The sequence below is a fragment of the Oncorhynchus clarkii genome, chromosome 1 (assembly GCF_045791955.1).
Source record: "Oncorhynchus clarkii lewisi isolate Uvic-CL-2024 chromosome 1, UVic_Ocla_1.0, whole genome shotgun sequence".
Lineage (NCBI taxonomy): Eukaryota > Metazoa > Chordata > Actinopteri > Salmoniformes > Salmonidae > Oncorhynchus > Oncorhynchus clarkii.
The window spans coordinates 85,725,832-85,740,831 of NC_092147.1; the positions used below are offsets into that span (position 1 = coordinate 85,725,832).

General features: G+C 42.3%; 1 protein-coding gene across 1 annotated transcript; it reads left to right on the top strand.

Annotated features, from left to right (window-relative positions):
• Positions 1-214: 214 nt before the first annotated feature.
• LOC139418091 (G-protein coupled receptor 4-like) lies at positions 215-3,528 on the top strand. The gene is made up of 2 exons (XM_071167272.1): positions 215-317; positions 1,156-3,528. Exon 2 carries the CDS (start codon positions 1,162-1,164, stop codon positions 2,191-2,193), a length of 1,032 nt encoding a protein of 343 aa, XP_071023373.1. The 5' UTR covers positions 215-317; positions 1,156-1,161; the 3' UTR covers positions 2,194-3,528.
• Positions 3,529-15,000: the final 11,472 nt, after the last annotated feature.

Consider the following 15,000-nt stretch of genomic DNA (forward strand, 5'->3'; position numbering starts at 1 on the left):
TTTACACATTTTATATAGTTATTTCTCTGTTGACCAGTAATTAACAACACAGTGACTGGCACATTTTAGCTTCTTATTATCGGTATTCTCAACTTCCTGCTGTGGTTAATGTAACGTGTTTCATTTTATGATTTCATGACTTCTGTTTCACCACCATCAAAATAAATATATCTATGGCATTACTTCACATCCTGTACAAAGACACACTGTTGGCATATCGTTTGGTACTGACTACTCAACTCACACTCTCTCTAATGAGGTTTCCCAATAAGACATTCTGATATTGTTGGAAAAGTGCAGCTAATACAAGATTTCAGGTATGTTTTGATTAGTTCTGTCATATTTATATTTTGATAACATAAGAAGACAAAGTCAGGGAGAGAATTCACATCAGTGTTTTGAAATTCATGGTAATTTAGTGGTCATCTATATGTTTTTTTCCCTCTCGTTTTAATGATACTTCACACCCTTTTAATGGTAGGTTATACCCACTAGTTTTAATGATACTTGATACCCACTAGTTTTAATGATACTTTATAACGACTAGATTTAATGATACTTTATTCCCTCTGGGTTTAATGATACTTTATTCCCTCTGGGTTTAATGATACTTTATTCCCTCTAGTTTTAATGATAATTTATACCCTCTAGTTTTAATGATACTTTATACCCTCTAGTTTTAATGACTCTTTATACCCTCTGGTTTTCTGATACTTTATACCCTCTCATTTTAATGACTCTTTATACCCTCTAGTTTTAATGATACTTTACACCCTCTAGTTTTAATGATACTTTATACCGTCTAATTTTAATGATACTTTATACCCTCTAGTTTTAATGATACTTTATACCCTCTAGTTTTAATGATACTTCATTCCCTCTCGTTTTAATGATACTTTATTCCCTCTCGTTTTAATGATACTTTATACCCTCTGGTTTTCTGATACTTTATACCCTCCAGTTTTAATGACTCTTTATACCCTCTCCTTTTAATTATACTTTAAACCCTCTTAGTATCAAGTTGAAGGTGTTGATTACAAAAATATAATTTAAATTGTGAAAACATCAAGTTACAGGCTCAGAATGTGTAATGGGGTAAATAATTACTATACAATCTATATCATATCAACTTAACATATCCTCTTGATTCTTAAGGACATCATGGACATGACTCCCACCCCCAGCTCTGGTAATAGTAACCTGAATGAAGCCAACAATTGTGGAGTGGACCTCAGCCAAGATGCCATCTACCTTCCTGTAATCTACAGTATCTTCTTCATCATTGGCACTCCCCTCAATCTGATGGCCCTATTCGGGCTCTATCGTCTGATCAAGTCTGAAAACGTCTTACCGGTGTACGTGATCAACCTGCTCCTTTCGGATCTCCTCCAACTGTTCACTGTACCTCTATGGATTGACTACTATCGCAGGGGTCACAACTGGCGATTCGGGTCCACTTCCTGCCAGTTATTGGGGGTCAGTTTCTACGTCAGCATTTACACCGGCATTGCCTTCATGTGCATCATCGCTTTGGAGCGCTACTTGGCCATCGCCAAGCCTCTGAGATTCCAAGCATTGAGAAAGCTGAAGTTTGCACGATGGATAGCCCTTAGCATATGGGTCGTGGTAGCCGTGCCTCCATCCATCATCTTGCGTAAAATGCAACCCAACGACAATCACACCCTGTGTATCGAGAGCTACCCTTCCAAGGAGGGGTTCATCATCTACCGATTGATCACCTTATCCCTGTCCTTCATCATCCCTCTCGCCTTCATCGTGATCCTCCACCGGAAGACCCTGAGGTCTTTGTCGGCCATTGGTACCTTGGGAACGGAAGAGAAGCATCGCATCAGGGGGCTTCTCATTCTGCTGATGGTCATCTTCATCCTGGTCCTCGGCCCCTACCACATCACAGGATGCGTGAAGTACATTGGATTGCTTCTCCACGGTGACGCCTGTGAGTGGGAGAAGACAGTGTTTGTGCCCTACCAGCTGGGCAGGGGTTTGCTGAGCCTCAACAGTGTGCTGGACCCTATACTTTATACGTTCCTGAGGAGTGACTTCAGGGCGGCTGCGGGCCATTACCTGCCCTGCCTGAGGAGAATGCAGGAGTCTGTATGCAGGACTGTGAGTCATCAGAGGACCACCACTAAGACCCCTAGGAGTCTCTCAGATCACTCTGATTCTATCTAAACCCAAACCAGACATTTGTAACATACCTGTACAGGATGTACAGTACCTAGCTAGATGCTATCTGCTTGTATTATAATGTAATAACCAGATTTAGAAAAATCACCAGGACCACTATTATCCTTAGAGACCCCACAGAGAGACCCTGATTCAACCTGTGATAAACATTAATACTGAACATTATTCATAAATGCTGCAGAACAAAGGTTATACTGTGGGAAAGGAACATCTCTAAGATATACATATATTTCAGATTATTATTCTTTTTTTTTTACAAAAACTGTTTGTTTCTTTAAACAGTGCCAGTGGGTTTTGGAAAGTACATTCTTGATTGAGACAGACGCGATTTGCCTCATATTGCCACAGCCAGGAAGTTGCCAGATTTGGGATTTCATGTGGCAGGCAGCTGGTCTCGCAGAAGGACTGGTGTCCTCATGATAAATTCATATTTCCTCTTTCAAGCACCAAACAATTTCACAAAAAGGAACTTGCCTAGAAACACATCTTGTTCCAAATCAATTGAAAGTTGTTTTACAAACTTTCTTTTACAACTTTGTTTAATCAAACTTACAAACTAGACCTGAAACATATAAGATAAACTGCTGAAGGACTGAACATAGTTGTAATCCTTGGTTGTCCACAATAGTGTATATTTGACACTGGGGAGAAAAATAATGTAGTACTTTGATGATTTAGAGTTGCTTCTGGCAACTGAAAGGGATGGGTCGACGAGACTGTTCTACCTGTTTATAAATAGCATCGTACACAACTGAGGACCACATGTATACAAGAATTGGAAGTGGTTTTGTAATGTGGGGCAATGTATAATATTGTATTTCTGTCAACATTGCAATGCTAAATGTAAATCAATCTATATCACAAACCTATGTACCATTTCATTTCAAACATTTAATTTTAAACATAACTGTACATATCATGACACCTTTCAGATTCAGTTGATTAAAAGAGTTTCATGTTTGCATAAAAATGATATAGATTATATCCCATATGTTACTATAGCCTATAGGGGGGCAAAACTAATGAAATATATAGTGAGTTCCTAATGTTTCCATCTGTGCTACAACACTGAAGGTGCTAAAGATGATGCCGACATAGTAACACGTACCACTTGACATTATGTGCATTGTATGTCCAATTTATCTGCCCACAGAGACTAATCGCATAATTCTAGCTCTATGGTTGAGGCAGTCATTCCACACGGCACTAAAATGAAGGGAGCGAGACTCCTGTAAAATTGCTCTTGATTCATAGAACTACCAAATCAATAAAAGTGTATTTTATCTAATTACACATTATTAAAGCGAAGACATATATATATATATTTTTTAATCAACTCCTTGCCTCTGTGAATGAGCCAAGCATTATTGCACTGATTCAGATTGATACCAGTTAATTGTTGTACAATGCATTAAAGAGCGCTTTAATTATAGACGGCACTCTGTCTTCTCTCTGCTGCCACTCTTATCCTGCTCTGTCATTTGTTCACTAGGCCCTGCAGACCTGATTAGTCAATGGATGCATTGTAATAACCCTGGCTCTTAAAGAGTGGTAGCTCCAGCTCAATGCAGTCAGGCTCCCACATCCGAAGTTATTGATCCAATAGACTGTAATGCCCACCCCGATCCATATCACAGTCTGCTTCCTATCAGTGACACACAGGGATGCTTGCCATGCTCAGATTTTCAATATGGTTTCATGCATGTGAATATGGTCGTGTGTGATTTACATTATCAGGGGATTTTATAGCACGCAATTATAAACTGGCCCTCACAAGTTGATGGTAATCTGTTTTAAAGGTGCTGGGTAGATAACTGGCCCTCACAAATTGATGGTAATCTGTCTTAAAGGTGCTGGGTAGATAAATGTCCCTCACAAGTTGATGATAATCTGTCTTAAAGGTGCTGGGTAGATAACTGGCCCTCACAAATTGATGGTAATCTGTTTTAAAGGTGGTGGGTAGATAACTGGCCCTCACAAATTGATGGTAATCTGTCTTAAAGGTGCTGGGTAGATAACTGGCCCTCACAAGTTGATGGTAATCTGTTTTAAAGGTGGTGGGTAGATAACTGGCCCCCACAAATTGATGGTAATCTGTCTTAAAGGTGCTGGGTAGATAACTGGCCCTCACAAGTTGATGGTAATCTGTTTTAAAGGTGGTGGGTAGATAACTGGCCCTCACAAATTGATGGTAATCTGTCTTAAAGGTGCTGGGTAGATAACTGGCCCTCACAAGTTGATGGTAATCTGTCTTAAAGGTGCTGGGTAGATAACTGGCCCTCACGAGTTGATGGTAATCTGTCTTAAAGGTGCTGGGTAGATAACTGGCCCTCACAAGTTGATGGTAATCTGTTTTAGATAACTAGGGTAGATAACTAGCTAGCCAGCCCTCAAGTTTTTTTTAAACCTTTATTTAACTAGGCAAGTCAGTTAACAACAAATTATTATATTCAATGACAGCCTAGGAACAGTGGGTTAACTGCCTGTTCAGGGGCAGAACCACATATTTTTACCTTGTCAGCTCAGGGATTCGATCTTCCGGTTACTAGTCCAACACTAACGACTAGGCTACCTGCCGCCCCGCAGGTGTGATGATGATAATCTGTCTTTAAGGTAGTGGGTAGATATCCTCCAATGAACAATGAACAAAAATGAACAAAAAACACAATTTGCCTCATACAGCGACACATCTCCTTCACATAGAGTTGATCAGGCTGTTGATTGTGGCCTGTGGAATGTTGTCCTGCTCCTCTTCAATGGCTGTGTGAAGTTGCTGGCTATTGGCGGGAACTGGAACACACTGTCATAAACGTAGATCCAGAGCCAGAGTCTGGTGAGTATCCAGGTCATGGAAGAACGGAGACATTTTTAGCTTTCAGGAGTTGTGTACAGATCCTTGGGACATGGGACCGTGCATTATTATGCTGAAACATGAGGTGATGGCGGCGGATGAATGGCACGACAATGAGGCTCAGGATCTCGTCACAGTATACGGGGCACCCTGTTCACAAAGTTGACATCATCAAATCGCTCGGTCACATAACGCCATACACTTGTTCTGCTGTTGTGAGGCCATTTGGAAGTACTGCCAAATTCTCTAAAACGACGTTGGAGGATGTAGAGAAATGAACATCACCAGGCGGTATGAGTTAATAGACCAATAACAAAGGCAGTTTCAAACCTCTCTGCCAATAACAGCTAGTTTTCAGGTACATATCCCTCGCATTAAGCTCATCCAATTAGGCCCCTCATTCAGACCACTCCCAGACAGTTCTAGGCCCCTCATTCAGACCACTCCCAGACAGTCCTAGCACCCTCATTCAGACCACTCCCAGACAGTTCTAGGCCCCTCATTCAGATCACTCCCAGACAGTCCTAGCACCCTCATTCAGACCACTCCCAGACAGTCCTAGCACCCTCATTCAGACCACTTCCAGACAGTCCTAGCACCCTCATTCAGACCACTCCCAGACAGTCCTAGCACCCTCATTCAGACCACTCCCAGACAGTCCTAGCACCCTCATTCAGACCACTCCCAGATAGTCCTAGCACCCTCATTCAGACCACTCCCAGACAGTCCTAGCACCCTCATTCAGATCACTCCCAGACAGTCCTAGCACCCTCATTCAGACCACTCCCAGACAGTCCTAGCACCCTCATTCAGACCACTCCCAGACGGTCCTAGCACCCTCATTCAGACCACTCCCAGACAGTCCTAGCACCCTCATTCAGACCACTCCCAGACAGTCCTAGCACCCTCATTCAGACCACTCCCAGACAGTCCTAGCACCCTCATTCAGACCACTCCCAGACAGTCCTAGCACCCTCATTCAGACCACTCCCAGACAGTCCTAGCACCCTCATTCAGACCACTCCCAGACAGTCCTAGCACCCTCATTCAGACCACTACATGTTGCTTGAGAAATGTCTCTTTGTTTATTTCTGACCATTTGAATTGACCACTATTACAGTAAGGTACTAAAGTGTTACCCAGAAATGATTTGATATTGAGGTAAAAATGGCTGCATTGACTTAATGGCACGGGGTTCTGCTAATCCGTGACAAAGATATATTCTGATGTGGTTAAACTTTTTGTTTTTGGAAATGTTTTCTCAATGATCAATCAATACATCACGTTTGATGGATTTATCCTGTTTTTATTCCAGATTTTATGTTTTTGTAAAATGAGGTTATGCACATTTTTTCACAGTCTGACTTTAAAGAATGGCATTACCCAACCTAACCTTCTCTTTCAATTACATCGGATTCATTCTCACCTCCTTCAATAAAGTAATATCAAAGTCAATATTCCATCAACATAGGGGATTCTTTGGCCCATGAAATTTGGCCCATATTTTCATTTGTTTTCTGTTGCAATCTTACCAAAAAGTAAGTTTCCATTTTAGAAGTAATGAGAGGCTACATACTATTTATAAAAGGGTTCTCCAGATGAAAACGGTTCTTTGTAGAACCTTATCCCTCCGCAAAGAACACTTTAAGAACACCTTTTTCTAACAGTGTAGAATGTATTATTTTCTCTCACCAATACACATGACTACTGTGCAGATTGATCTGTGCATCTGTTTGGCTTCCAGTGTGAAAATGTCAAGGGCATAGAAGGATAATCACAAGTTCATAATGTTAACATTTTCTTGTTCCCCGGGATTTATATATATCCTGGGGAGAGTAATATATTTTGTATGGCCCTTAAACTGTACATAAAGCTAATATGAAGTTGATCAAAATGCCCTTCATGGCTTGGACTGGGGGCAATCATCAAGCCACCCTTGATGGCTTGGACTGGGGGCAATCATCAAGCCACCCTTCATGGCTTGGACTGGGGGCATTCATCAAGCCACCCTTCATGGCTTGGACTGGGGGCAATCATCAAGCCACCCTTCATGGCTTGGACTGGGGGCATTCATCAAGCCACCCTTCATGGCTTGGACTGGGGGCAATCATCAAGCCACCCTTCATGGCTTGGACCGAGGGCAATCATCAAGCCACCCTTCATGCCTCAGACTGGGGACCTTCATCAAGCCACCCTTCATGGCTTGGACTGGGGGCATTCATCAAGCCACCCTTCATGGCTTGGACTGGGGGCAATCATCAAGCTACCCTTCATGGCTTGGACTGGGGGCAATCATCAAGCCACCCTTCATGGCTTGGACTGGGGGCATTCATCAAGCCACCCTTCATGGCTTGGACTGGGGGCAATCATCAAGCCACCCTTCATGGCTTGGACTGGGGGCAATCATCAAGCCACCCTTCATGGCTTGGACAGGGGGCAATCATCAAGCCACCCTGTATTGCCCACTCCCCCATGTTAAAAAACCTGAACACTCTCTTGTGTTCCTTTAGTACACCTACTTGAATCCCTGAATCTGGAATATACTTTCACATGCTGTTTTAAAATAGAATTGATGCTGTGAGAAAAGAGATGACAACCACTATAACCTTTGAGGGCCAGCATGAAAAGTTTCCAGGTGCTTCGCTTCTGCAGTCCTCTCTGCATGAGGAGACATAACAAATCAAGGGCCACCATCTCCCAGAGGCAGACAGGGCCTGCATCCCAAATGACTCCATATCCTCTATATAGTGCACTACTTCTGACCAGAGCCCTATTGGCCCTGGTCCCTATTGGCCCTGGTCAAAAGTAGTTCACTATATAGGGAATAGGGGTGCCATTGTGGATGCACCAGGGCGTCCTAGGGGACCAAAGTCCTGTTAGAGGGGAAAGGGAGAGCCAGAGAAAGAGTGTCAGTTCCCCTCCAGACATTAGAGACATACTAGATCACATGAGTACAAAGATTAGACAGAGGTCATGCAGACACAGTATTTAAAGTGTTTCAAAAATGTATTGGTCGCGTACACAGATTTGGTGTTATATCAGGTGCAGGGAAATGCTTATGTTACAAGCTCCTACAGGACAGTAGAATGTCTTATGTTACCAACTCCTACAGGACAGTAGAATGTCTTATGTTACCAGCTCCAACAGGGCAGTAGAATATCTTATGTTACCAGCTCCAACAGTGCAGTAGAATGTCTTATGTTACTAGCTCCTACAGGACAGAAGAATGTCTTATGTTACCAGCTCCAACAGGGCAGTAGAATGTCTTATGTTACCAGCTCCAACAGGGCAGTAGAATGTCTTATGTTATCAGCTCCAACAGGACAGTAGAATGTCTTATGTTACTAGCTCCAACAGGGCAGTAGAATGTCTTATGTTACTAGCTCCAACAGGGCAGTAGAATGTCTTATGTTACTAGCTCCAACAGGGCAGTAGAATGTCTTATGTTACTAGCTCCAACAGGGCAGTAGAATGTCTTGTGTTATCAGCTCCAACAGGGCAGTAGAATGTCTTATGTTACCAGCTCCAACAGTGCAGTAGAATGTCTTATGTTACCAGCTCCAACAGGGCAGTAGAATGTCGTATGTTACCAGCTCCTACAGGACAGTAGAACGTCTTATGTTACCAGCTCCAACAGGATAGTAGAATGTCTTGTGTTACCAGCTCCAACAGGGCAGTAGAATGTCTTATGTTACTAGCTCCAACAGTGCAGTAGAATGTCTTGTGTTACTAGCTCCAACAGGGCAGTAGAATGTCTTATGTTACCAGCTCCAACAGGGCAGTGGAATATCTTATGTTACCAGCTCCAACAGGGCAGTAGAATGTCTTGTGTTACCAGCTCCAACAGGGCAGTATAATGTCGTATGTTACAAGCTCCAACAGGGCAGTAGAATGTCTTGTGATACCAGCTCCAACAGGGCAGTAGAATGTCTTATGTTACCAGCTCCAACAGGGCAGTAGAATGTCTTATGTTATCATCTCCAACAGGGCAGTAGAATGTCTTATGTTACCAGCTCCAACAGGGCAGTAGAATATCTTATGTTACCAGCTCCAACAGTGCAGTAGAATGTCTTATGTTACTAGCTCCTACAGGACAGAAGAATGTCTTATGTTACCAGCTCCAACAGGGCAGTAGAATGTCTTATGTTACCAGCTCCAACAGGGCAGTAGAATGTCTTATGTTATCAGCTCCAACAGGACAGTAGAATGTCTTATGTTACTAGCTCCAACAGGGCAGTAGAATGTCTTATGTTACCAGCTCCAACAGGGCAGTAGAATGTCTTATGTTATCATCTCCAACAGGGCAGTAGAATGTCTTATGTTATCAGCTCCAACAGGGCAGTAGAATGTCTTATGTTACTAGCTCCAACAGGGCAATATAATGTCTTACGTTATCAGCTCCAACAGGGCAGTAGAATGTCTTATGTTACCAGCTCCAACAGGGCAGTAGAATGTCTTATGTTACCAGCTCCAACAGGGCAGTAGAATGTATTGTGTTACCAGCTCCAACAGGGCAGTAGAATGTCTTATGTTACAAGCTCCATCAGGGCAGTAGAATGTCTTGTGTTACTAGCTCCAACAGGGCAGTAGAATGTCTTAAGTTACCAGCTCCAACAGGGCAGCAGAATGTCTTATGTTACTAGCTCCAACAGGGCAGTAGAATGTCTTATGTTACAAGCTCCAACAGGGCAGTAGAATGTCTTGTGTTACCAGCTCCAACAGGGCAGTAGAATGTCTTATGTTACCAGCTCCAACAGGGCAGTAGAATGTCTTATGTTATCAGCTCCAACAGGGCAGTAGAATGTCTTATGTTACTAGCTCCAACAGGGCAATAGAATGTCTTATGTTATCAGCTCCAACAGGGCAGTAGAATGTCTTATGTTACTAGCTCCAACAGGGCAATAGAATGTCTTATGTTACCAGCTCCAACAGGGCAGTAGAATGTCTTGTGTTACCAGCTCCAACAGGGCAGTAGAATGTCTTATGTTACAAGCTCCAACAGGGCAGTAGAATGTCTTATGTTACTAGCTCCAACAGGGCAGTAGAATGTCTTGTCTTAAGTTACCAGCTCCAACAGGGCAGTAGAATGTCTTATGTTACTAGCTCCAACAGGGCAGTAGAATGTCTTATGTTACTAGCTCCAACAGGGCAGTAGAATGTCTTGTGTTACCAGGTCCAACAGGGCAGTAGAATGTCTTATGTTACCAGCTCCAACAGGGCAGTAGAATGTCTTGTGTTACTAGCTCCAACAGGGCAGTAGAATGTCTTATGTTACCAGCTCCAACTGGGCAGTAGAATGTCTTATGTTACCAGCTCCAACAGGGCAGTAGAATGTCTTATGTTACTAGCTCCAACAGGGCAGTAGAATGTCTTATGTTACTAGCTCCAACAGGGCAGTAGAATGTCTTATGTTACCAGCTCCAACAGGGCAGTATAATGTCTTATGTTACTAGCTCCAACAGGGCAGTAGAATGTCTTATGTTACCAGCTCCAACAGGACAGTAGAATGTCTTATGTTACCAGCTCCAACAGGGCAGTAGAATGTCTTATGTTACTAGCTCCAACAGGGCAGTAGAATGTCTTATGTTACTAGCTCCAACAGGGCAGTAGAATGTCTTATGTTACTAGCTCCAACAGGGCAGTAGAATGTCTTATGTTACTAGCTCCAACAGTGCAGTAGAATGTCTTATGTTACTAGCTCCAACAGGGCAGTAGAATGTCTTATGTTAGTAGCTCCAACAGGGCAGTAGAATGTCTTATGTTACTAGCTCCAACAGGGCAATAGAATGTCTTATGTTATCAGCTCCAACAGGGCAGTAGAATGTCTTATGTTACTAGCTCCAACAGGGCAATAGAATGTCTTATGTTACCAGCTCCAACAGGGCAGTAGAATGTCTTGTGTTACCAGCTCCAACAGGGCAGTAGAATGTCTTATGTTACAAGCTCCAACAGGGCAGTAGAATGTCTTATGTTACTAGCTCCAACAGGGCAGTAGAATGTCTTGTCTTAAGTTACCAGCTCCAACAGGGCAGTAGAATGTCTTATGTTACTAGCTCCAACAGGGCAGTAGAATGTCTTATGTTACTAGCTCCAACAGGGCAGTAGAATGTCTTGTGTTACCAGGTCCAACAGGGCAGTAGAATGTCTTATGTTACCAGCTCCAACAGGGCAGTAGAATGTCTTGTGTTACTAGCTCCAACAGGGCAGTAGAATGTCTTATGTTACCAGCTCCAACTGGGCAGTAGAATGTCTTATGTTACCAGCTCCAACAGGGCAGTAGAATGTCTTATGTTACTAGCTCCAACAGGGCAGTAGAATGTCTTATGTTACTAGCTCCAACAGGGCAGTAGAATGTCTTATGTTACCAGCTCCAACAGGGCAGTAGAATGTCTTATGTTACTAGCTCCAACAGGGCAGTAGAATGTCTTATGTTACCAGCTCCAACAGGACAGTAGAATGTCTTATGTTACCAGCTCCAACAGGGCAGTAGAATGTCTTATGTTACTAGCTCCAACAGGGCAGTAGAATGTCTTATGTTACTAGCTCCAACAGGGCAGTAGAATGTCTTATGTTACTAGCTCCAACAGGGCAGTAGAATGTCTTATGTTACTAGCTCCAACAGTGCAGTAGAATGTCTTATGTTACTAGCTCCAACAGGGCAGTAGAATGTCTTATGTTAGTAGCTCCAACAGGGCAGTAGAATGTCTTATGTTACTAGCTCCAACAGTGCAGTAGAATGTCTTATGTTACTAGCTCCAACAGGGCAGTAGAATGTCTTATGTTACTAGCTCCAACAGGGCAGTAGAATGTCTTATGTTAGTAGCTCCAACAGGGCAGTAGAATGTCTTATGTTACTAGCTCCAACAGTGCAGTATAATGTCTTATGTTACTAGCTCCAACAGGGCAGTAGAATGTCTTATGTTACTAGCTCCAACAGGGCAGTAGAATGTCTTATGTTACCAGCTCCAACAGGGCAGTAGAATGTCTTATGTTACTAGCTCCAACAGGGCAGTAGAATGTCTTATGTTACTAGCTCCAACAGGGCAGTAGAATGTCTTATGTTACCAGCTCCAACAGGACAGTAGAATGTCTTATGTTACTAGCTCCAACAGGGCAGTAGAATGTCTTATGTTACTAGCTCCAACAGGGCAGTTGAATGTCTCACAAATACAATACTAATAGACACATAACCAAAAATCTAAACAAGAAATCAAGAAATGACAGAACCAGTCGAATGACTGTCATTAAAATAACAAATCACACCATTTAAACCACTGTATTAACTGTTTATTATTTTTTAACTATCTTTAACAGTTCATAACCTACTTATAAACCCCTTAATTAAAACCAATGTCTCCCCATACTGGTGCCTCCATTTTGAAACCACCAGCAATAGGTTTCTGTTTCAATATGAACCATCTAAATATAGCTCTTCATTTGAGATGCATTCAAATTCTGAATTTCTGTAAGCCTTCCAATCTGGGTGCCCAAGAGAGGCAGTCCTGACTGCAATGGGGGAATTATACATATTTAAATGTTCTACCTTCCTACATTTCATGCAATGTGTAAATCAGGTTCTTCGAGCCTGCAGTGCACACTGCAAGGAAATGAGATATGCAAACACGTAACTACGCAAAAGCACACACACACAAATTCTGTCCAAAAGGCCATCTGACTGTATGGACTGTCTTACAGTTAGTTCACAGTTTAACAGTCTGTTCAATGTTCAGTAGGGCCTACAACAATTATAATAATAATAAATTATACAACTATACAAAAGAACTTGTTGTAATTTGACCAACAACATGACCACAACCTGCATTAGATAGATATAATAAAACATAGCTATGTGTCCAAGAGTACAGTGCCTTGCGAAAGTATTCGGCCCCCTTGAACTTTGCGACCTTTTGCCACATTTCAGGCTTCAAACATAAAGATATAAAACTGTATTTTTTTGTGAAGAATCAACAACAAGTGGGACACAATCATGAAGTGGAACGACATTTATTGGATATTTCAAACCTTTTTAACAAATCAAAAACTGAAAAATTGGGCGTGCAAAATTATTCAGCCCCCTTAAGTTAATACTTTGTAGCGCCACCTTTTGCTGCGATTACAGCTGTAAGTCGCTTGGGGTATGTCTCTATCAGTTTTGCACATCGAGAGACTGACATTTTTTCCCATTCCTCCTTGCAAAACAGCTCGAGCTCAGTGAGGTTGGATAGAGAGCATTTGTGAACAGCAGTTTTCAGTTCTTTCCACAGATTCTCGATTGGATTCAGGTCTGGACTTTGACTTGGCCATTCTAACACCTGGATATGTTTATTTTTGAACCATTCCATTGTAGATTTTGCTTTATGTTTTGGATCATTGTCTTGTTGGAAGACAAATCTCCGTCCCAGTCTCAGGTCTTTTGCAGACTCCATCAGGTTTTCTTCCAGAATGGTCCTGTATTTGGCTCCATCCATCTTCCCATCAATTTTAACCATCTTCCCTGTCCCTGCTGAAGAAAAGCAGGCCCAAACCATGATGCTGCCACCACCATGTTTGACAGTGGGGATGGTGTGTTCATGGTGATGGTGTGTTCATGGTGATGAGCTGTGTTGCTTTTACACCAATATAACGTTTTGCATTGTTGCCAAAAAGTTCAATTTTGGTTTCATCTGACCAGAGCACCTTCTTCCACATGTTTGGTGTGTCTCCCAGGTGGCTTGTGGCAAACTTTAAACGACACTTTTTATGGATATCTTTAAGAAATGGCTTTCTTCTTGCCACTCTTCCATAAAGGCCAGATTTGTGCAATATACGACTGATTGTTTAACTATGGACAGAGTCTCCCACCTCAGCTGTAGATCTCTGCAGTTCATCCAGAGTGATCATGGGCCTCTTGGCTGCATCTCTGATCAGTCTTCTCCTTGTATGAGCTGAAAGTTTAGAGGGACGGCCAGGTCTTGGTAGATTTGAAGTGGTCTGATACTCCTTCCATTTCAATATTATCGCTTGCACAGTGCTCCTTGGGATGTTTAAAGCTTGGGAAATCTTTTTGTATCCAAATCCGGCTATAAACTTCTTCACAACAGTATCTCGGACCTGCCTGGTGTGTTCCTTGTTCTTCATGACGCTCTCTGCGCTTTTAACGGACCTCTGAGACTATCACAGTGCAGGTGCATTTATACGGAGACTTGATTACACACAGGTGGATTGTATTTATCATCATTAGTCATTTAGGTCAACATTGGATCATTCAGAGATCCTCACTGAACTTCTGGAGAGAGTTTGCTGCACTGAAAGTAAAGGGGCTGAATAATTTTGCACGCCCAATTTTTCAGTTTTTGATTTGTTAAAAAAGTTTGAAATATCCAATAAATGTCGTTCCACTTCATGATTGTGTCCCACTTGTTGTTGATTCTTCACAAAAAAATACAGTTTTATATCTTTATGTTTGAAGCCTGAAATGTGGCAAAAGGTCGCAAAGTTCAAGGGGGCCGAATACTTTCGCAAGGCACTGTATATACCACATCCTCATTTATACATCTCCTGTAATGTTTCCCTTGTGTAATGTCAATTCATTTATTGACTTTATTTAACATGGTGACTATTAAGAAGCCTTTCTCATGTACAATAACTATTTAATTTAACCAGGCAAGTCATTTAAGAACAAGCCCTTATTTACAATGACAGCCTTCTGGGGAACAGTGGGATAACTGCCTTGTTCAGGGGAACAGTGGGTTAACTGCCTTGTTCAGGGGAACAGTGGGTTAACTGCCTTGTTCTGGGGCAGAACGACAGATTTTTTTATACCTTGTCAGCTCAGGGATTTGATCCAGCAACCTTTCGGTTACTGGTCCACCGCTCTAACCACCTTCCGCCCCTGTAGTCACCCAACCTTTTACACTGTGTATGGTCCAGCATCTGCAGAAAGGAGTGTTGTGTTGTTAGTC